Raw genomic sequence first — 25,176 nt, forward strand, 5'->3', positions numbered from 1 at the left:
TCTTTCATAGAAAATCAAATCTTTATTTTTACAACATTTTATATAAAGCAGGACCATGAAATCAAGCTAAAGGCCTTAAGCACCTTATTATAAACCCTTGTACGCCATGGCCCCCAATATCCACAAAGGACTACGGAAGCAGAGGGAAAACACACTCCTTAAAAGACAGTTTTTGTGAAGAGGGGAGCTCAGAGGTTGAGGTGATAGATAGTAGGTTCCAGCCAATACATATACAATTTATATACTCAGAACTACTATTTTACTGTTGGAAAGCATCTGAGCAAGGTTCAGCATTACAAAAGTCTCTTAACTAAAATAACGAGACTGTAAGCTAAATCAGTTCGCAGGGTCAGGACTGAAGAGGGCTATCTTTTTAGGCCTCAATTAACTACCTCATAAAAACTGTATAGACATCCTTTTCTTAACAACATTGTGTTTAATAGATTGGTGTAATCACACCACAGAGTTCAAGAATGCTTATTACAGGTACTTAAAAGAAAACCTTGCGTATCCTTTCAAATGAATCGGCCACTAAAGGTTTTTGGTCAACCTGAAGCTTGTATATAGAGAAATTGCAAGGAAGTCTGTTCTATGTACTTCGATGTGTTTAAAATATTCATAACAAGTATCAAGATTGTGCACCTCCAAAATACACTCGTAGGATGTAGCACAGCCTTTCCAGTGGAGAGAGACACAAGCATTTCACCTTAGAAAGTCCTGCATCTGGGAGAATGATGGAAGTAAGAAACACATACAACAAAATATTTCAATACTATAGAAATTGCAGTTAAGCCTCCTAAAACTGTCAAATATACGGAAGCTGCCTTAAGTAAGGCCTTTATCATCAGGTCAGTATCGGCAAGGACAGTGCTGTCTTTGAATTTGGCAGGCAAATAGTACTTTGTCTTCCATTGAGACGTGTGTTAACTCAATATTTAATTACAGTATAATATTAAACTTTTAATAATTTTTCTCCCACAATATCATTACTCTCCAGCTTCTTTACGAGTTGAGACAATGGAAGAATCACCAAAAAAAATCCATCTAAACAAGACTGCTAGGATTGATAGCTTTGCTGCTACTAGGCAGTACCGTAAACACATTATAGCAAGTTAATAAGCCTAGAAAACAAGAACGTATCTGCGTATTTATTTTACAATGTTTACTTCCTTCCTATTTGCTACACAAGTGAGCTGGCATTACTTCTTTCAATTAAATCCTGCATTTTAAATAACGGCATAAAATTGCATGTATTCCACCCAACACAAATCAGGCCTCTTTCAAAGCCACAAAGACCAGTTTTTTCCCATCATTTACTTGCCCAATATGCAAAGCATAGCTGTCAATCAGTTAGCATCCATGACAGCATAATTGCTGAATAGAACACGAAAAACGTGAGGAGGGTCAGGATTAAAAAGAGGCACCGTCAACATTCCTCCTTGCACACTTTGGTACTAATTTAGGATTCTCCTTTGTTAACATTCCCCTCCAGTCACTGTTGCAGCAAAACAAGGAATCTGTAGAAGAAGGCTGAGAAGGCCTTGAAAGCCAATGTTGTCAAATAAGTTAGTTTTGTACTACTCCTACTCATTTCGAAAGCAAGCAGTAGTACCACTCACAAACAGCATCCTCTTCTTTCAGGAGCCGGTTTATCTTTTCCACTAGCTACAAGATCCCATTTCCTAACTTCTTACCTGGTCCACACTCCCCTCCCTCAGTCTGAACACATAATACAAGTTTTCCTCTTTGGATGTCTAATGAAACCACATAGGAGGTATGGATCTTTCTTTTCATTTTGCTGCTGTCATTTTTCTCTTGTACTAGAGAAAGTTACATGCAGCAGTAGAAATGCTGAGGCTATGATAATATAGAATAATAAGAATAAAATATCTGTTACTTGTCAAATGCCCCTTGTTATCTTCATAAACATAAGCCAGAAATTTCCTTTTTGTAGACATCTTTTAAGATACTGTAGTAATAACTGGGAAATTCTGACTTGTCTCATTTCAAATTAACAAAATATGCAAATACTTGTAATCAAGTTTATTTTCATATTGAGGGCACATTTTAGAATAAGTTTAGGTAGAAAGTCAGAAGCATCAGTATTCTACCTGCAAAATCTGTTTCAAAAGTTTTAAAGTGTCTGTCTTGTGTGAAATAATACCACCTCTTCCAGCTAACATGCAAGTTCATCTAAGTGATTCAACAGCTACATACCACAGCATAATAGGTGTTTCTCTGGAGTTGTGATCTGTATCCAAAGATCCAGAGATTTCTTTAAATCACAAGGCAATACAAGTGACATTTTGACTAGTGACAGGCAGACAGTCCTTACAGGACCCAAGAGTAGCTTTAATTTTCAGTCTATGCGGAATAGTTTCATGAGAAAAATCCAGCTTTTACTGATTCCAGTATAAATGAGAAATACTGCTGCATATTAGCCATTTATTCATTTTTGTAGCCCCTATCCCCTGTTCCAAATCCCTAATTAAAAATTTTAAAGTAACAAATCAAAACAGATAATCACTATAATTAAATTCTTCTCTAATCTTTACAACTATTTTACCATTAGTGATCTAGAAAAACCTTAAACAAAAAAAAAACACTTTTGAAACCTGCACAACTACTACTGGCTCACACTTGATTAATTCTGGGCCTTGAAAACATGGACAATCTAATTTCTACTATTAAAATGTTATATTAGCTAAAGAATTTTCAGTCTCCTTACAGAAGGTTAGTTATATTCTACTTCCTGAAATGGAAATTCAAAGTTTTCTGAGAGAAAAATGTTTGTGACTCACTGAGGGTTTTGCCAGATACATCCCTTTAAATCTGAGCAAGTCCAGCAGTATGGGTAGCTTATGTAAATCTGAAAGAAAACATTTTCTTCAGGTTCCACCAACGTACCCATTTCTAGAGTCCTACTTTCAATTCAGCACAACTTATGCTTTGTTAGCAACAGCACGCAAGTAAAGGATGTCGCAGTAATTTTCAGTGTTGCATGATCAATAACTTAGAAATAATACAGCATTATCTTCTTCGGATTCAGAAAAAGGTATTTCGGATGGGAATATATGGAAAGTGGACTTACAAAACCTGAAAGAAGCATCAGAACCAATTTTGGTTCACATCCCCCTTTCTCCGTTCTGAGGAAACACAGAAAGAAAATTTAATAGATGAAATCTTTGCAGCTTCATTTAAAAGATAATAAATTAATCCTGACAGCCTCAGGTGCGTTTTCATAAAAAAACTTATTAGCACATTTGCAACAAATGAAATTCACCAAAGTGAAACATGGTTTAAAGGCAACTCCACTAGTTCAGACAACTTAAGAAGCTGCTCTATGACTGAATAAAGTATATTTTTCTGTTTAGCAGAGTGAAGGAATTTTCCCTCTCAACGCCCTAAATGCTTTTGATGCATTTTTTTCCTGTTCATAGCAGAACTGATTAATAGCTATGGCTTAAATCCATTGTACAGTTTTGGCAGCTGCTGACAGACCACTCCGTCCACTTGCTGCTCCCTCTTTGCTACGCACAACACGTGCTGCACAATGCATGCTGTCAAAAGCGCTAAAATGATTCACTTTTAAATCTGGTAAATCTAGATTATGATTACTTAAAGAAGTTCCTTCTTAACTTCAGATGTGGAAAACAAGCAAACATATAAAACACACTGTCAGTTTTCCTGTCAAATTTGGCATGCCAATTTTCAAAGGATATAAAAAGAATCATCAGGTAAAAAAATGATGACTTTTTCCACTGTTTACAGAGCAAGCTTTAATTAAACAAATTGTGAACCCTCCTGTGAGCAACAGTGCAGCTATGAAAAACAAGCAAGTGTTACAACTACTGGAAGTCTATTTTTTGTCTCTATAGTTTACACAAGCAGCATTGTCTCTAAAATTACTGTTTATCTACGATGGAAACATATCTGTTTTCAGATTACCAAAATATAACTCTCTCTCCAGTACAGCTGGGCACCAAGAACTAAGAAAGAAAACTTTCTAAAGTATTTATGTATTTATGAACATTATGCCATTATTTTTATTTCAACCCCCTGCATACAACACAGACTTTGAGAGAACAAGAGCATCCCAAACACAAATATAGATCCTACTCTTAACACTTCAAGATCATTTAAAGTCACAGAAATCCTTGGCTGTCTTAGATATCAAGGAGCGAACATATTTCATTTCTAATGGCAACAAAAGGTTGTGTCTTTGTCATGTTTTAGATTACGTTTCTGAATGGAAATAAGAGACTACAAGCTTTACTGTAAAAGAAGAAATTGGGAGTTAATGGAGACCTTGAAATGTTATTTACTTTCTTCATGCTTGGAAGCTAAAAGTTTTACTTCATGTATTAATTTTGGATGTTTCTTCTGTTTTGAAGCAGTGCAAGCAGTGTATCCACCACTGTCAGCACAGATAACTTCCTTCAGTTTTCTTTTGGTTTGCCTGTTTTTAAGTAAAGAAGAAAGAATGAGGGTCTTCCATGTAAGGATGCTTCATCAAAATTTGAAGCTCTTCCTTGTTTTAATTGATATTAGCAGTGTTGCTTTCAATTTCAAACTGTCACAACCAAATTTTAAAGCAACAAAAACTTAAGGTATCGGACCTGTATTTACAGTTACTATATTGTCAATGAAAGAGGGACAAAAAGGTTAGCTAGCTCCCGCCTTTCCCCCTGTAAGCGCTGTTTTGTAGCCAAGCATAAAAGTACAGAAAGGTTGTTTTGTCTTATTAATTTACTAAAAGTATATCTGGTCTCCCCACAGGAAAATTTTATCCTTCCCTCAAAACCATACAATCACGAGTCCATGGATTTTTCTCCCCCTTTACAATAGCAGCACTTTCTTTTTGAAAGACGTGCCAGACTAGTAAGATCAGAAATAATACTACGAAAGACACAGCCAGCCCATGGCCCTGCACATCCTCCTGAAATACAGTTAGTAGTCCAACCCTTACTTTTAAGTGTGCCTGCTTAATGGTTTCATACAGCAATATTTATCATCTTAGCATTCTTCTGTCACCCTTCTTGCTCTGCAAAAAGGGTTCGTAATGAGTTGCACCGTATTTTTGTAATTTACTGGAAGACAGAGGACTGTTTCAGTTTCTCTTGGTACCTTTTATGAATAGCAGCATAGTGAGATGAGACACACCTATCAACATCACAGACGTCCAAAAATTTAGGAACACCTGCAGAGCAGTTCGCTTAACAGTCATTTAATTCATTGGTGAAGTAATACTCGCACAAGAAGGTATCAAGGAGACTGCAAACACCTCACTAAATTTCATGAAAACGAAAGCTGTTATTATCCCTCCTACACTCCCTCTCTCTCCAGACAGGTCTATAAAAAGAACAGCCTGCGAAGGCAGTCAAACCTAGCTGACAGGAGCGCAGACATCTGCAAAAACTGCTTTGCCAGTACAGTTTATGTCACTTTGAACAAAATGAGTATTTGGTGATATGACATGACTAAAAGCATTTTTGCTGGTGTAAAAACTGATCAGAGCATAAGTTACACTGGTACCACTGTACAGGAGAGCATGGCCGACATTTCTCTTCCTTCTCATAATCCCAGTCCAGACATACTCCCACAGCTACAGTACTATATAGAACTTACGTATGACACTATAGTCTTCTAAGACAGTGTAAGGACAGCTTTGCCAATACAGTTCATTTAAATCAAGGAGCTGCTAAAATCCGATTCCAGTTAAAGCACGCTCCTACCTGGATCTGAATGAAAGCACCAAGTTGGGGGGTGAGGAAACAAAACCAGAAATAATTTAAAAGCTGGTCACACTGAAAAAGCCCTTCACACTAGTTTGCAATAAAAGATATTCACATACTTGCTTCTGGAAATTAAAAGTAATGAGGTTATCTCAACACTCAATTCAGTTGTCTTTAAGCAAAAAATGGGCTGAGTCGCTATGAACTCAAGCCCACTACTTTCTCCTTATATAACCTCCTCTGAAAGCTACTTCTTCTGCCACTACAGTAAATGAAACAATATGTCTTTCTAAAAAACTACAAATCAAGTGCCAAGTGGCTGGAGGGGACAGTTAACACACAGGGGAAAAAAAGAGCGACCTGAACACATGCACCGCGTACTCTGACCTCCTATCCACTTCTCTTTCATTCCTTTTCCTATATTACTCATCTGGGTCTTACCCTTTAAAAAACCACCAAGCTCTTAGAAAGATATTGTTCTGGTAAAGTGGTTAATATTAATCTACTACATGTTAAAACGTCGCACAAAGCCGTACCTACTCCGTTGGCTGTTAGACTGCTTCTGGTGAACATGACCGCACTTCATTATTGAACAGCTTCCTCAGCTGTCAGAAACTGCCTGACTAGCGGGCTGAAGGTTATTAACATTTTAAAATGCTTGCAGCTAATATTTCCAAGTTGTCCAAGAGAGTAATTATTGCCGTTATTATTCTTAAATATTAACACCTGTACAGCAGATATGATCCAACGTACACTTTCAAGCTGGCCATTACCTTTCTTTTGCATACGAACGCTTTTTTTCCCCCAAATAAGCTACACTAAGTTTCTCTTAAGATAAACAGGATAAAATATCAATACCAAATTATCTTTCTTGGGTTTGGATACTCCAGGATATTCCATGAGGAAGAAAAGATTATATTAGCATGGAAAAACACTAATTGTTTACAAAATGCATTCTACAGAGTTACAGGATGCTCTCTTCCTTTTGAAGGAAGAAAAAAAAATTACAGATGGTTATTTCAGTATAAGCCTTAGCAGCAGAGCTGTGCTCAGGTTGACACAGAGCACCTCATCTAGGCAAGAGAAAGAACACCCACTTCCATTAGCAGCACCCAAGTCTACGTGCACACCTTGCCTCAACCAGCCTAACCATGATAAAACACTCTCCCCTCCTCTAGCTAGGAAAGAGGGTCAAAGTGATGTGAAACCACAGCAGGCTCCCTAACAGAAGTCTGCTTAAGTCATCCAGATTGCAAAGATAGCGACAAGAATGATTATTGGTGAAACTATTAAGTTTGACTGGTGAAAGCTTTTATCTCATCCTCACAATTTTGGGTATTTTCATAGGCTAACCATGGAGACCCAAGAATCGAGGTAAGGATGCGGTGTGACCGCATTAGCTACTGAAGACTACATAATCGTTACACATTCATGTAGCAAATCAAACTGCAGGGCATGAGAAACATTTTTTGTCATCTTTAAAGAACTGGAAGATACACAAAAGTCATTTTCTCTTGGGAGCATTAAAAGTAGGTGCTTATGGGTGGCACAAAGACTGGGTCAGATAAAGTGATTGTGGTGTTTGAAATGTAACTTTTTAATGACACCGTTAATTTAAATGGCACTAAGGTCCCTCCAAGCAGCAGCCTACCACCAGACCATCAACAGAAAAGCCTTAAGATCTGCCTTGTTAAACTGGCAACATCTTTCAGCTGTTCACAGGGGAGCAATTACAGAAGAGCAGTACAGTCCTAATGCAGAAACACCAAAAAGGTTTTTTCTCTACATTGCTATCATTAGAAGTACTGTAACTTCCAGTGATGTTCAAAGGAGCTGGACACAAAAATACACACCAGAAGGTTTATTTATAAGAAATCAAATTGGCTAGGAAAAAAAAAAGAGCACTCAAGTCCTCTGCTTGCTCTCCCAGCTCTGACAATAGAGAGCAAAACAGTCTGGCATTAAAATATTTCCTTACACACATAAAAACATACCTTTTACTCTCACTCTAAGTTTACATTGACTATAAAAGCATTTCTTAGTATCCAGATCCACAATTTTTCCCACCTCTACTTTGTCAAGTGCCATACAAGCAGCAGCTAACAGAAAATGCATGAGATAAAGCTTATTTCTCAAAATTACATAGAAGTCCAACTAAACACCTTCAGGGTTCCACTAGAAGTTATTAATTAGTACTTAATTCTGGATGTCATCTATATTTTTAAAGCTGGCATAACATTTGAATAATTTACTTGCCAGTTTATTTTCCACATTACACCCTTAACAGACGAGGGAAAAGACTGACACACTGCTACCCACAACCCCAAATATGAAATACTGATGTGGAAAGTACATCCTCATTCTTACACTCATATATGGTATTTTACAGTCCTCCTACACAAAGTGGAGAAGTTTTGTTTCCTTTTTTAAAGAACACACTTTATTTGCTGAAACTGAGGATAATTACGAAATGTCACATCTATATTAACAGAACTGTAACTCACACTAACTAGAGAAAGACATCATAATGAGAACAAAATAACAAAAAATGCTCCACAAATGAACACTTAGAGCATATTCCTGTTGTTTCAAACATTTCATGCTATCAATCAACACAATTTCAGTGTAGCTAAGTTAGTTTCAGTTGCCATAACTCATTTATTCTTAATGCAAAATAAAACAAAACCAAAGAAACCGCACACACCCCACAGGATACCAAGGACATTTTCTTGATGTTATCAAAGTGTAAACAGATGTTTGAATAGAATTTTTTAAATATAAACACAGTCAGAAACCATTTCTAATGTGTGTCATTTCAGTATCATGTTGTTATTACTGGGAACTATTTTTTTTTTTAATAAAAAGCAAATGTAAACCATGGATTATTGATTAAACAGAAATTTCATAAGTAACAAGCCAAAGAAAATAATCCTCGTGTTTTCTTTAAATTTTAGCACACTAAGAGATGTTGGTATAATCACTATCTCATCCTTCAGATTTTGACAGTATACGGGATTTATTAAAGGGGCATTTTTTAGATTGGGTAAGGAAGCAGCAAGTACACTTTAGTGATTATATCAGACTGAATTCCCATTTACCGCTAAAGGATTTTTTTCTTGCATTGTTCATTAACCAAAATGAGTAATTTTGGAATTTCAGAAAGCTAAATCCTGGCAGCACAAACCAATCAGAAATAAAGATCCCCACATAGAAATGCCTGCAGTTGTGAAAAGAATGAGAAGAGAAGCAAGAATAAACAGTAAAATGAGAGGAGTAGATAGGAAAAGAAAAAAAAAATATCACAGTTGCTACCAACCGGGAGATTCTCAATTAGAGAAAGAAAAAAGCCTTCTGCTTATCCAAGAAACAGAAATAGGTGATGGCAGTATAATACCCAAGTTGACACACACAGAAGATGACCCACTATGTGGGTGATGCTGTATTAAGTCATCCAACATTTTTTCTGTATCTGGCTTTTTACCAGGTCACTATCTTGCCCCTACCTGGAAGATTATCACTCCATTTTCTTTATCTATCTCGGATCAAAAGACAATCTTCTGGTTAGAAGGTGGTCTCACACATCACTTATTTACTTTCCCCCATGCCCCCACCCCTTTTTTTTTTTTTTTTTTAATTGCAGGAAAAACCTTTACCACTTTCTTCACAGATTTTCTGATAAGATTAACTAAAGTAGTAAATTAATTCCCTAGGAATAATTTCCTTTTAATATTCTCAAAGAATTTGTAAGTGAATTAATTCAATATCTATTTGAAAAGCTACTGTACATAAGTGTATGTTCCTGAACTGCAGGCTCCTGACTAAAATATTCTAAATGACTCATGATTGCAGCATCTTCAAGTTTTGCATGCGTACTCCGAGCAGGTTACCCTTCCAGAGCAGCTGCAATGCAGGTATCCCAGGGGCCAGGCTGTCCTCAGAGCTGGAATTTGCTGAAATGCCTCAACATCAACAACCCGCTGCTGAACACCCTTCGGTTGCCCTGCAGACCATCATGGCTGCAGTCATAGCTCATCTACAGAACAACTAGATCTTGCTTTTACAGCTACTTACAGTCACTACTTTGTCATTTTCTTCTGAAAAAAAAAAAACACAAAAACAACACACATCCATCCTGAAAGGTAGATGTCTATTCTGAAATTTTAGAGAGCATTCAGATACTAAACCAAGAAACAGCGTAGTGGATGTGAAAAGGATCATCTTCGGCACTCGACACGTGGCCTCTTACCTTACTTTACAGCTACCCATTCTACTCATTAAATCGAATACAAAATTACTCATTTTGACATGCAACCTGATTCCAGTGGTTTCAAGGACAACTTTCAACAGACAGTAAAGGCCCCTGAAAAGATGCTTACCACCCCTCTACAGTTTACAGCTGGAAGACAACACACAGAAGTTAAGCAAATGTTAAGGGTTTTTTTTGTCTTAATTGTAGGTCCCTGTTATTTTACCAGGTTAAGCAATTAGGAATACAAGAAAAACATGAAAGCAGCCTAATTATTATGGCAGCTATTTGAAAGCAAAAGAAAAGTTGTGAAAACACACAAGTTACTCTCCATCTGCAGAGTCTATGGAAGATTTTGGCCAAGAAAAAAAGGAGCAGGTCCAGTTCACAAGTCTTCTGAGCACTGGGACTCACATCAAAATGATGCTTGTTTTTTCATCCCATCTCTTAGTTAAATACAGAACTAAAAATGATATCCCAATCATCAGGGCACCAAGAGGTTTAGAAGCAGGGTAAATACAAAAAAAAGATATTGTTCACAATTGTTTCTTAACAAATGCCACCCTACCTTTTGGAATAAATTTAAAACAGTCTGGTCAATACTTTGAATTTCAACAGCTAAGAAACCTTTCAGGCATACAGAGCTGGTTTCATAAGCCTCTTTCAACCGGCACTGCACACTGAGGATGAGATTGTTAAACAGTGACAATTAAACTTACAACTTGCTTTCTTGAAATCTGTTCAAGACAACAGATTGCAAAGTCTCTTAAAAGTAAATGCAAAGTACTAAACACAAATCAGGTCCATCATAAAAAGTTATACAACAGCCAGATACAGGAATCTGAAGTTAAACAGAATGTTCAACTACTGTTGACAGTCCTAATTTTAAATACAGTTTAGCTTGCTGCATATGGAAGTATAAAACAACATAAAACAAAGTCAAATGGCAAAATAGTCATTACAGAGTTCAAGTCAATATAACACACTGTCAAATCTGTATTCCAAAAAGGAGGAGTTACTGGTCATCAGTAGTTTCAATACACACATAGGTTTAAAAAAAAAAATTTAAAAAAATGGGAACATCACAAGAAGACTTGGAGGCAGGGCCTTTATTTAGTTAAAGATTTCAATCTTGTCTTCAAATTTACCTTCATTTTAAATTCCTTATAGCAATAGCTATTCCTCAAGAGTACATTACAGTACATGCTTGCTGTAAGTGGTCATACCACGAGCATACAAGTTCAGTTACTCGGCTGCATAAACAACAGTGCAAACTAATGACTAAACAGGGCTGCTCATGAGAAATCAATCCTGAATTTAAGACTTTGCACTGAACCCTGACTATGACAAAATCAGTTATTTAGTTAAAAACATTCCCTGCACTCCCGCATCTTTGCTGCCCTCAGAATTGCCATACTGGTTTAAGTAATTGCCTTCTGTTTGCAAGTTGGGGAGAACCTCTTCTATACACCAGAACTGACAAAAAAAATCATGTGTTTCACGCCCATGCGCCTGTTATTCTTATCAGCTCCAAGGTGCGAGAGACCTTTCACATTTAAGGTCTTCCATGACCTTAAACGATTGGTGGAAACACAGGGAAGGGATAAGCATCTCTCCCATGTACATACATACATACTCCTGTCTAAAACAAAGTCATTAAGGTCATCTGAAAATCTACATGGGAAGTAAGTCCTACCAAATAGGATTCAGCCTCTGTTCCTCTGCCTCCACACTCCAACCCACGTGTAGACTCTATTCAAAGCAGTAATAATTCAACATAGAGTGGTTACTGCCTTTTGCATTTTAATCAGTCATATAACTGATATGGACACCAAAAGACGATTTTTAAAGTTTCATTTTTGAAAGCGAAGCAGTATAAGCTACAGTCAGAGAATGAAATCTGCAGAGCTGAGGATCTGTGTTTTATTGTGGAAAAATACTTTCTGTGCAGTTCCTTTTGGGGAGGAGAGGGGAGAGCACATGCCAGAAAACCACAACAAGTAGCATTTTTGGAGAAAGGCACTTCCTGACTTTAGCTTTCAGATAAATCCAAAACTCAAGGCATCTATAAATAGAAGAAACAGGAAAAGAAATCAAGTAAGATATCAGATGTCACTTGTATAAAGCAGAACTTTCATTTTTCCTTAAAAGAAATTCTGATATAGTTTTCCTAAAGCAATGTACAGCATGTAAGTAGCCATGTCCTACCAGCCTAGATACTGGCCCTGCTATTTCTTCCTTACCTCCTGGCTCATTTTACAACTGATTTAGAAATATTCTTCACTACTGTTCATAAATAACATTCAAGCCTTTTGACACGCTCAGTCAACTTACCACAGACTCTCACAACCATTCTACCACATTAATTCAGTCTAACACATTATGGTACGGTCGCAATATTTAATATGAGTGTCCAATTTTTTTTGCTTTACGTTTTTGCAAAGTTGGCATGTTCAAGCTGCATTGTTTCCTACTGAAACTAAGAGTACCCTGGAACAACCAGGGTAGGTATTAATTCATTATGTTTAGTTTTAAAAAGTCAGCTTGGGAACAGCATTTCAGCAGCTAACAGCAGAGGTGACAGGCCAATATTTGGCTGACAAATTGTGACAAGCACACTCTAAAAATAAACAGCAATATATGAGGCGGTAAACATCACAAAGCTATAGCCAAGATGTTGGATTTTTTTTTTTAAATGTAAACCTCACGCAATAAACCAAGATGCCTTGCGAAGTTACCCACCACTAACAGAAGTAATACTTCACCTAAAAGCTATTTATAAAGGCCACGGTAACCATTAGAGCACCTGTTTCAAACAAACCTCCTTTGTTCAAAAGAAATGTAAGGTAACTCATACGCTGTAACGTGGGCCAATGTCAACAGCAAATCCAACTGGATTTATGTATGTTGTGTCACTATAAACCCTGTTACTTTCGTCATGGCTAAATGTTCGTTTACTATCAAGACGGACTGTAAGAAAGTGCTATTATTTTCTCTTCACTTTTAAGTGTGGATGTGGTGCTTAGGGACATGGTCTAGTGGTAGACTTGGCAGTGCTAGGTTAACAGTTGGACTCTATGATCTTAAAGGTCCTTTCCAGCCAAAACGGTTCTGTGATTCTATAGAATATTCATTCACATAAGAACATTAGACCTTAAGCAGCAATGCTAGTTTATCGACCCAATAAAGTCAGAAATTTGACATATGTCAATTCTGATGAGGACATACTGAGGGTATTTGTACTTTTTGTTTTAGAAGTGGACAATAACATCTATAATGCACACTGTATTGCAATTTGTAAATAAAGAGTTTACTTCCCACTCAGAAATTAATACATGTGAATGAAAGCATTAGCCAAAAGCACCCTGCTGTTTCTAAGTGCTCTCCTAGGAAGAAAAGTATCTGAAGTGATTACTTTAAGGCACAAAATTAAAAAACACCACCAAGAGAGGTTTAGAAAGTGAGAAACTACAAGACATCAAATTAATAAAACAGAGGTTAAACCACTGTGCAAGGCTAGGTACAAATAACAAGAAAAGGGAGAAATTAAAAAAGGATTAATAATTCACCTGGGCATTCAGAAACATACCATCTTCTCATGCAGATCAAAAAGAAGTATTCTACCCCAACTCTCAAATTTCTTTGCTCCAGGCCCTTAGAACTGCTTTGTAAAGCTAGAAAGGCCTTTATACACCACCGTGTCACATACGCGATCATGTTTTCCAGCAATATCCAGTAGTCTAGAAGTTTTTCAACTACTAAAGTATATTCCTCTAAAAGTCATCTCAAATAAGAGTCTTATAAGCTTCTTAAAGAGGATTTAGGAGTAGTGGAGACCAGCTATCCATCAATACTCAGTCTGGCAAAATACGAGCTAGTAGCACTAAAATAGATGGCTACCTAAAATACGGCAGAGATGGAATATACTCCTCTCCTCCACCTCAGCAAACATATACAACAACTATCATTCTTCCCTTGGCGTTGTTACCTTGAATCTTTCTTAATAGCTGCGCTGGAATTGCGTTGCCATCTGATAGTCCTTCAGTGGCCTACGACCAAGCAGTTGGCATTTTCGAACTAAATCATCATGAATTAAAGCAATGCACCGGCGCTAATTAGCAGCTTTCAGCAGTAACAGAGAAGCTGTGACAAGGATGGAAACTCAATTACCCTCATTCCAGCAAGTGCCTGTTCCTGGTCAGCATGTAGCTGGCTGGGCCACTTGTGTTTCCGCACCTACGGTGCCTGTGAAATGCTTCAGCCTTCAGGTCAGACCGCTGCATGTACATCACACAGGGGTCTGATTTTTTGTTCTTTGTGTAACAAATACTTTAAAACTTTTAAAAAAGTTGATGTACCATCTAGAAATGTGTACTATAGATTGAGGGAGAACACAAAACGCAACTCAGACCAAGACCCTCACAACTACCTTTCCATAATTCAGAGTGCAAACTGCCTCACTGGGAGTGTTTACCAGCTGCTCACTAGCTCCTTAGCAGGGAATATATTCAACAAACTACCTAGCTCCTGCACTAATAAAGAAGAGTTCAGAGAGAGAGACCACCTGACCAGCACTCATCATTAACCACTGCAAAATCTTATTTCTTGTTTTATGGTCAGATAGAGCATCCTTCATGAACTATAACCCCATTTATTGTTTTTCTTAAGATACATTTGATACTTGTTTCTTTGCGACTACAGCCAAAAAGCAACCTATAAAAATCAAACTATATTTCTCCATGTTCTCAACATATATTTCATCCACGAGCTAAATTAGTATTTCACAAAGGAACAGCACTAATGTAATTTCAATCAATGGGCCACTTACTGCTTTCACTGGAGAAGCTGCCAGCCATTAACCACCCCCAACAGGAAATCACAACGTGCGACAAGATCGACTACATCAGTCCAGCTTTCAGCATCTTATTATGACTTTAGCAACAGGGATAAAAAACCCAACCACATAAAATATCTTTGCCACACATTCTGCTTCTGCAGCACCTTGCACCTGCATTTTTCTTGCAGTTTTTTAATCTTTTTGGAGACTGGTTCCTCCAGAGTCAAAGAACGATTCCATAGGCAGAGCTCCCCAGCAGGACCATCAGTGCAGGCACACTCAGCTCCCTTCCTCTTGCTTTTTAATAGCAATGATTTCTAATCAGCTATCACAGAATCCAGCAATACTTTATCAATATCATCTTGTCTGGTGTGGGGCCTGCTCTTACTCAATGATACAACCTAGTACATTTTAACTACATTTTAATTTTGTGGTTGCTAACTTAAAGATCAAAGCTATTTCAACACTAAGTACCATCATACATAAACAGTAAAATACCTTGACTTCAAAATATTGACATAACCATTCTAACAAAAGTGCTGCTTCTCTTTCATTACTAGAGCCATGCCACCTTCAAAAACTGAAGGAGCTACAACGCATGGGTAAAAGTAAGTGATGGGGCACTGCGTCTGCCGCAGCAGTCCCTGCCTGCCCCGCTGCGCAGGTGAGGGAGGACGCTTCGGACACCCAAAGCAACACTGGCAATGGACACAAAGTCATCTATAATACTGCACGGCCAAGTCTCTCTCTCAGTTCAAAATGTATCTAAATATTTACTACTGTGTATGCTGTGTATTCTGATATGTTTTTTGACAAACAGTCAAAATCCACGCAGACATTCACATGAATGCTGACTACTCATACAGCTGCAATGTACTACTGATTTCAGCAAGATTATACATTTTTGAGAAAATGTTCTGTTCGGGTGAGGGAACAGTTTCCTGACAAGATTAAACACTTATCCCAAAGTTAAAACAAAAACATTATAGGGTACGTATTTTAGGTATGCCCTAACAGACCCCCAATGGAAAAGGGTGCATGTCACACAGGTTGCATACCAGTAAAATTAAGTTTTGCTTTACAGCTTTGTTTCCCCCCAGGAAGACAGCCCACCAGCATCCATTTTTCAGCTACCATACAACAAAGCAATATAAATATAGACAAGATTCAGCATTAGCAATCCAAAAAAATACATCAGGCCTTAGCATGTCTTACCCACTCAATTCAGTGGATGCAGAGGTAGTGTTACTACCCAGGTTTCTTACCATTCCTATACTTTAATGGGGAAAAACCTTAAGAGTTAGAGACTTATTACAAAAGTTTCCTTTGAGGTTAATCCTCAGAACAACAAACAAAAATGGAAGACTTCTCTCTCAAAAAGCATCTTGCACATATGCCTCATAAGTAACAAAAAAACACAAACATTCTCATTTTAGCAAATTCATCAAGAATAAACAGTCTCATAACATTCCATCCAGTTTAATTTTTTTTATACTTCAAGATAGTGTTTGAAAATGGAGCACCCACCTCTGGGGGAGGTTAAGCTGTTTCAGAGGTTCCTACACACAATCATAAGCATTTATTCTCAATCTTGTAGCACAAGTCTTCACACCTTCAGCTGCACCAACACTGACATTTGGAGCCATAATCGAAACCAGATTGAGTCACTTAAATTTTAGAAAGAAAAAACCCTCACACACCACCTCTCAAAAATAAGTCACTTTTCTTTTGTTCAGCTAACAAGATTGTATCACTTATCCTGTTTATATTGTAGCCTCACAAACAGTTGGGTTGGCATAAAGGAGGCAGCAGAGAACATCGGCATGGGAAACAAAGCTCTTAAAACAAGCTTTGCTGCTAGAAAAATACAACGTACCATGAAAGATTTAGGCTTTGGTTTCAGCAAGTCAAATCTCAAACAGAAGCTTCTTCCAACTGTATTGGTGGTACAGGCTGGTTTTCCCATCAACTGCTTACAAACCACACTTGTGTAACATCCTATCTCACCCCTCTAAATTTTCGTTTATTTTTTGCTTAACAGGACAAGAAGTCTGAATGACTAATTTCAAATGGAAAAGACTGTACTGATATTTTTCCCCCAGCTACAGAAAAAGTAAAATAAATATAGGAGACAATAGTATCCTTAAAACTACAGAACTGCAAATATAAACTGGAAAAAAAATCACTCTTAAAAATTTTAAAGCATTATCCCATAGGGAACAGGATCTCTCTTCCCCTTTGGAAACGAGAAATAACTATGAAATAAATGTTTTTATTTATTAAGCCAAGTTTATTTTAACTTTAAGACACACAAAAAGCAAGCAAACAGAAATAAACAGCCTAATAAAGACAGTTAACAACAGGTATGCTCAACCAATGTGTCTTCTATGAAACTTAATATCCTTTCCCAGGTAATTTACACTGATAGCAGATGCATTTTCCTTGTGTTGCTTGTGTTTATCAGAATAACATAGAAATAAAAGAAAAATGTGTAAAACTTACTATCCATAGAAATATTAATACAAGAAAATTCCTTCCATTTTTATCAGTGCTGAAAAGTAAACTCACGCTCTTTTTTTTTTTCCCCCCTTAACCTTATCTTATTCTTCCAGTGTTTTGATCAGGTAATGACATACATGCTGCTCATTATTGTTGGCCAGAATTCTTTAAAACTGCTCAAAATCAAATATTAAATCACTTTTACTCAAGTCAGACAAGACAGAGATACACAAAGAAATAAATCTACAGATATACAGGCCGAACACAGAGATACCCAGAGAGAACAAATAGCTAATTTTAACTCCAAAAGCAAGCTGTAAGAAAAGCACTGCAGTAGGGTTCCTCTCTCTCCCTTTTCAAGAAAAGTGGTCAACTTCACCAACTTCAAAAAAAGGGAAGCGGAGCACCACTTCCATTTCGAGACCTATTCAAATACCTCCCTTCACACAAAATATATCCAGCAAATTAAATCTGCAACACTGGCTGCAGCAAACAAGGCATGCAGGCTCAGCTGCCCTTCACAAAGCATCTTTGTAGAGCTATCTTTCTGCCAGCGCTCCTTTTGAATTCCCACACAATACCTCGCAAAAATTAGATCTCCTACTGTGGGAAAGTTCCCAAAACACAAGCCAAAATATATTTTCTCATGAGGATACAAAAAACCCTCAATGAGGAAGTCAGAGTTCTTACAATGACTGTTCAGTGTACATATGGTTATTCTTGAAACGTGCTAACAAATTAGGTAGCAGCATTCTGATTTAGGGAAAAAAGCTATCAAAATCAGATCAGTAATTCATCAGAATGAATTAGTAGCTATCATTCAATAACTCACACAAGCATACAGACTTTTAAAGAATTTTAAGCATACAGATTTTTTTAAATAATGGAATTCAAGAAACAATAACTGTTTTCACAAAACCTTAGCTAACCTCCATTGTAATAAGCATAAAATAAACGAAGCATCTTCAAACATTATATCTAAATCGTTTTTTTTCCAGGTACAAAGTGTTTTCCATGAATAAACTGATAACCCACAGAACACTGTATCCTCCTACTAAAGAAAAACAAGATAGCGGGAAAATGCTTGTGGGCCATTTACTTTTGCTGATCTACATTTTTACCTCCATGACAAGAACGAACGATCAGTCTTTTTTGTCTCAGAAGTTCAACAGATGATTTTGCTTATTACTAGCTTTAGCAGAAGGGCAAGCCTAGCTATGGCAAGTAGTCCTGCCTTGCAATAATCCTCCTCTACCGCAGCCTCCCCAGCAGCACCGCTGGCCACCACCCAGCTCCCCAGAGGGGTGGCTGAGGATGGGTGGGCCAGTGGTGTCCCTTTGGCATGACAGAGGGTACAGACACACGCTCATACGTCCGAACAGCACATTAGGAGGCAAGCAGACAAAAAACCTTGGGCTGAGGAGATCCCTGGGCTTCAGGCCCAGCAAATACAAGCTGCTCACTTCAGTGACTTTCCTAGGCAGGATTGCCATGGGAAGGCAAGGCAGTGTCGTTATGCTCCCAGCTTTTACGTGCGGGAGAGTATGTCCACAAGGCTGTCAAAAACAGGCTTGCAGCTCACAGGAACATATCCAGCCTGAACCCAGGGCAAACGCTTCTGCAGCCACAGCAGGACAGAAATCAAAAGCAAACTCTACCAAACAGATAATTAATCAAGTAGGAAATTACACCGAGCTTATCGGTGCTACAGCTAAACCCTCGCTTTCCAAGTTACCTAGTTTCAAATTGGCTCAGATACGTACAGCTAACCGAGCTGCAATCTTCTGATGTAATGGGAAAGCAGACAAGTGTTTAGGACAAGGCTTCAAATCGCCTATTTCTACTCAATAGGTAAAGGCTTCCTGAGCACACCGAGGTCCTTACAAGCTTTGGTGAAACTCGTATTACCACAAGACACAGGAATCTACAAATGCAGAAAGTACCAGCCCTATGACAGGGGAGAACTGCTGCAAAAGAAATGCAAAATTGAACATTCTCATCATTCTCAAAGCTCTTGGTGTCAAAGAGAAGAACGGCTATGAGAAAATGCACCCTCCATCAGAAAGACTGGAAAATAAACACATTTTCTTTCAAAACAAACAGGATACTAAGCAGCCTGTTGCCGTACAAGCCCTTAGTTTTGGGAAGGACATGAACATTGATGGTAGAAGTTCAGAATCAGACATTCCAGGGCTGCTTCGACAGACTGAGATGAGAGAGGTCACAAGAAAATCTGAGCTACGTAAGGGGTTTCAGTTTTAGTTATCAGCCACAAAGAGACATATTCATACAATTAAGTTTGTTGGGGATGAAATTATGTTGCCTAGTAATACTAGCTTGAGAGAAAACATTAAAAAAAAATTTATACTTACTTGAAAAATACACTCTCTAATATTATTTTGGTACTAAACAAATATATTACTTGCTTTGTCAGGTAAAGGTCTCACTTTTTCCAAATAGTTACTTTGTTTTTTTATCCTCCCAGTTAAGTGCTGAAACACAGCAAAAAAAAAAACCCTCTGTGGCCAAAGGTCTATACATACACGTCTGTTATAACTTCTGTTTTATCTGTATCCATCTCCCCCACTCATAGCCCAAGAGACACCAAAAGACACCACTTAACTTACAGTGCATCAGACACTGGATCTTCATTTTTGGGGGTTGTTAACTATTTTGAACAAGTTTCCAAAACCCTGCAGCATCCGGAGGGCTTTTTCTTTTGCTCAGACCAACTACCCTTACAGTTGACTTTATAATGGCAACTTTATTTCAAGCCAACTGTCAAGCAAGAGGGAAGTGCCTGGACCAAGAACTTGCAAGAGTCTTTCTTCATTAAGCTACATTACTAACCACGCTCTCAATGTTAACACAAAACGTAACAGGCTCATGCCCACACTTCAGAATTAGTTACTGTAGAACGCAGAAAGCCTGAACACTACCATGGGAAGTGCAGTTAGGAATTTCATTTTGTTGTCCAAACGGGCTCCCCCCAAGAAAACAGAACGCCAAACCTTGCAAACTAAAGCTACTCCTGAATAACCACAATACCAAGTGCTAAGGTGCATGACGGACAGTTCATTATAATGATGTAGTGCAGCCAAATATCAGACATCAGCTGTCAGAGTCCTACGCTTTTCAGGGCTACAGAGAACCAGCAGGGAACTGAGCAACAGAAGCAGTCCTCAGCATTACACTGCTGTTAGCAGTAACAGGGGTTACCTTCCTCTGTAAACACTAGCATCAAAAAGACGGTAACATGGTAGCACGCTGACAGTAAAAAAAACCTGAAACCAAAACTCAAGCTCCAAAATACTTGTTTTCCAAATGAAAGAAATCCCAAATAAGCTCTTTTGAAAATGGTAATTTTAGTCTTCTGGTGTATTTCATATACATAGACACAATAAGCCTGAATTTAAAGTCTAACTATAATCCTTTGTGCTAGACTCACACGTAAAACGCTTATTTCCTACGATCCCATGAAACTAGACTGCCTCGTATTTATTTGCTAAGAGATCACTATAGCAAGAAGGAAATGTTCATTCCTGGCTTATCTTAAGATTGCACACAATCATGCTATCAGTGGTCACAAGTATAAAAATAACACGACTAGGGAACAAGCTGAAAGTTTATTTTGAAAAAGCATAGGTACGTCCTATAATTAAACCACTGTTCCTCTTGAGTGCTCGAGAAGGGAATATCTGCTCAACAGTAGCATCCTGTTTAGATGTCTTCTGACATTAAATGACGCAGTAGTATCGAACTAAGGGTAAGTACAGTCCTCCCCTCTCCCCTTAAGATGTGGTCTGATGCTGTTACTTCTCTGCTATTTGTTACTACTGTAGTGAGTTGCCTCGATGTACCACACCAGCAGTTTCCAGAAGAAAACCTTAGGCACCTAACATATATAAGGCATACATTAAAAAAAATTTCTTCCTGCAGACTTCACTACATGGCATGAAAACAGTGAACTAGTATGCGGCGTTTCTGAGGTAACTAGTTATTCGCATACCATGCCATGCAAATGAGTAGTTAGGATAAAGAAAGAGATTAGGGCTCTTGTTTCTCTTGTTTGAAAACAAAAGCAGCCCTATTTTTTCAGATTAAGCTACACCAGTATAAAACAGCACGCTTTCTAAGATGGCCTATGATGCCCATAAGAATTTATTTGAAAAGACTTAAAGCTATAACAGTTCATGTAAGATGACATTTGGAGAAAAAAAATAGATTGCTATTACTCACAGCTTAAGGGCATAAAACCATTTGTAATTTATGAACATTTAGAAGTCAGATTCCCCAAAGTAGTTAAATTAACTTCCCAGTTCACATCTTCAAAGAGAAAAGGAATAGTTTAATAAAGCAATTAAAGAGGAGAGCTCTGTTACACAACAGGCATGTTAAAGTACAGGCCATGTAGATACTCCTTTTATTTTTGAGCTTCTTTAGTCAATGGAGTGTTGAGCTGTAATTCACAAAATTCAAGAAAACTCTGTAAGGAGGATACATCAAAGAGATATGAAGATAAGAATTTTCCTAAGCAATTGCAGAATACAGTTTACCTCAAATAAAAGAAGTCAGTCCAGCCCAAAATTACCAAGAGACTTTTGCACTACAGAAGTTCATGCAAAGTTTGCTTTCTCCAACAACGTGTATCAGATCTAGCAGTTCTCGAAGCTGTACGTACAAACACGAGCTGCCTATGCTGCTATCACTCCTCTTCTCTGAGCCCGCAGCGAAGTCATTTTGCCAAATTTGCACCATGACAATCCAGGGTGAACAGTAGTGTCAAACACATATTTACCTCCTCATGATTTGGGAGAAACTGAGCCCCAAAGAGTCTGTTGATGCAAGTAAGCAGCAAATACACTACTAACATACTTCTCTTGTTATTTCCTGTACTGAAGTGAATATGATAAATATATTTTCTCTTTCCAACCCTCTCTCAGCTTTAAAGATACCTCATGACTTCTCAAAAGCTAAAATTAAGTAACTACCTTTACAAGTTAGTGCAGCAAGGAAAATAAAATACAAGTAAAGAAAAAGAGACAATAAAAAATTACTTTAAGGGATGAAGAAAAAAAAGGTCTTTGTGTCTTTCTACAGAAAGAATTTTTTTATATTTTACTTAATGACTGAAAGATGATATGCATAAACGTATTTCTTTCAAATTCCAATACTGTTGTAAAATAAAGCTGGATTTCCAGAACAGAGAACCAACATTAGAAAACTCAATACACACAATTCAACATGAGCCGTTCACAAAAATGCCAACTGAGTTTTCTGCTGCAAGCCCTGCTCTCCCCAGCAGCAACAGGAGGGCACGTCTGACCGCCAGTTTCAAGTGCTTCCAGGGCTAACAACACATTATGTTTCCCACAAATTTGGTCGTATTTGTGAATTATTTTGGCCAGTTGTCAGCTTCATGGATTTAAGGATGGGTTTCTTTTCCTGTGGCGATTGCCACAGCAGGCTTCCAGTCTGCTGATTCGGGGAGTTTTACAGCATTAACGCAGCCCTGGTGTTCCTGATTTAGCTCTCTGCTCTGCACCCTTCACACCAGCTTTATCCCTGCATTCGAGCTAATTTCTTCACTGAGTCATTTCTTAGTTTCTGCCTTTTTTTTTTTTTGTTATCCCTTCTAGGGAGCAGGGCTGACCTGCAAGGACAGTAGAAAGTTTAACAGTTCACATGGAATAGATCATGTCACAAGGGGAGCGTCGCCTCCCCAAGCCCAGCCTGGTGGCCCCACTACCTGACCAACTGGTTTCTGAGCATCTGCTGGTATCACTCCTCCTGAACACCATATCATCCTTCGATAACCATCTCCCAAGGCCGGACACCTCCGGCAGGCTCCCCTGACTGGAATTTATGCCTCTACCAACGCGAGGGACCTCACTACAAGTTTGCGGAGAGTGTCCTCCCCAGGAGAGAGCTCTTGGCCTCCTCCAGCTTTCACAACACACTGAAGGGCTGGGTCCAGCACCAAAGGCAAACAGACATTTAGAAAAGGTCAAACAAGGACAGAGAAACAACTTTAGCACCACGAAAACACATTCCAGAAGCAGCTTTTTTATATTAAAAAAAGAAGGAAAAAAACGAAGATTTACAAAAAAAGGACACGCTAAATACGATGCCTATGCAGTCAGCATATTTTTCCATGGGAGTTTTTGTTTTCTCACACATATTCCATGAGCACGAGGATAAAAATAACATTACCACAATGATGTATCTATAGTAGGAGGAATGACATACGGGTGCCGACCAAAAGTCAAGGTTTCCTCTTTGCCCCCAATTTGAAAACGTCACCAGCCAATCAGCCGCCTGCCAAAATCATCAGTAATACCATCTCTTCCCCAAAACCAGAACACAGGGACTGCTCAGAGAGCAGGGCAAGCCTTTAGAAAATAGGACAGATGGCATTACAACTCCAAGCAAAGTAACTCCTTGTATCATTAGCTATTGAACCGCGGCTTGATGTGGGGATCAGTGTAAAGCCTATTAGTCTTTAGACAGTTGGCAGCAACAGCCACTGCAGCAACCATTCGGGAGCAGAAGGAACTCATTCAGTTTACTTGTTTTTCAGGTCATGTTAAGTCAAAATGTTTCTGTACGCACTCCAGTCCCCAATTTAACCTTTCTCAGCCTCTGCAAGTGCAATTATGCTTACAAACAGCTTCAACTCACATACTCCTCCGACAAAGAGGACTCCAGGAGCCCGGCGCAGGTATGTAAAAAATTCCTGCCTGGTGCCATTGTGTAAGGATTTCACCCCACTTCGGAGAGCGAGGACTTGCCAAGAACACCACTGACCTCAGCCCCAGCATTATGAAACAGCGCTGCCAGCTCCAGCCAGCTACGTGAAAGTAGGGATTGAACTCAAACCCAGAGCTACAGCGTACTGCGGGATAACAACAAAACAAAACAAAAACCCCCAAAATCATACTCCAAGTACATTTTCCTTTTTACCGGAAGCACGATTCAAAATAAACTCGGCTGCCGTTCCTGCCTCTGCCTCCCCCCACCCCCAAAATTAGGGAGTACGAGGAAAGTTGTTCGCGTTCGTGCCTTTCCGCCCTTCCCCTGCGCTTGCCGCCCGGGAATTCAGCGCTGGGAACGGGCGGGGGGGGGGGGGGGGGGGGGGGGGCAGTAAATCCCGCGCCGGAGCTGCTCCGCTCTCCCGGGAGCGGGGCCGGGGGCTCCCGGGCTCCCCCCTGGCCAGGGCTGCGCGGGCGGCCGCGCTACGGAGGCCAGGCGCGGAGGGCAGCGGGGCGGCCGCCCCCCTGGGTGGGAGGGTGTCGCGGGGTCCGGGGGAAGGGGCTGCCTACCTGGGGGCTCCTCTCCGCCGGGTTCTTCATTACCGCCTGACGGAAGCTGTTATCCACGTAGGACGCCATCGCGCCCCTCCTGCCTCCCGCCACCGCCTGCCCGGGCTCCTCCGCCGCCGCCCGGGGAGGGGATGTGGGAGGACCGGCCGCGGCCTGGCGCTGCGGGCTGCGCGGCCGGAGCGCTGGGCGAGGAGCTGGGAGGCGGCGCGGCGCGGAGGCACCGCGGGCTCAGCAGCGCCGCCGCCCGGAGCAGGAGGAGGCGGCCGAGCCCCGCCGGTAGCGGCAGCGGCGGCGACAACGACAACGGCTCGGCGCTCCCTCGCTAACCGGCTCTACGCCTCCCGCCGGCCCGCTCCGCCGCATCCCCCCCGGCACCGCCGTCGCTGCCTCTTTCCTTTTCTTCCCCCTCCTCCTCCTCCTCTTCCTCCCATCCGGGCTGATGAGGGGGCTCCGCGCCCGCCTCGGCGACGGGGAAGTTGCTGCTCGGGGAGGCGGAGCGGCGGGGGGGGGCGGGTCGGGGCGGACCCGCCCCCCCCC

The 25,176-nt window shown here is 39.6% G+C and overlaps 1 protein-coding gene across 2 annotated transcripts in view; it reads right to left on the bottom strand.

The window, feature by feature from the left end:
• Positions 1–24,831, bottom strand: part of RAPGEF2 (Rap guanine nucleotide exchange factor 2) — a 204,947-nt gene extending 180,116 nt beyond the window's left edge. For both annotated transcript variants that reach the window (XM_068402614.1, XM_068402613.1), the window contains exon 1: positions 24,640–24,831. In XM_068402614.1, coding sequence (XP_068258715.1) covers positions 24,640–24,708 — 69 coding nt within the window. In that variant the 5' untranslated portion in view covers positions 24,709–24,831. The remainder of the gene's footprint in view (positions 1–24,639) is intronic.
• Between the last annotated feature and the right edge of the window lie 345 nt (positions 24,832–25,176).

This window comes from Nyctibius grandis, chromosome 6, assembly GCF_013368605.1.
Source record: "Nyctibius grandis isolate bNycGra1 chromosome 6, bNycGra1.pri, whole genome shotgun sequence".
Taxonomy (NCBI): Eukaryota; Metazoa; Chordata; class Aves; order Nyctibiiformes; family Nyctibiidae; genus Nyctibius; species Nyctibius grandis.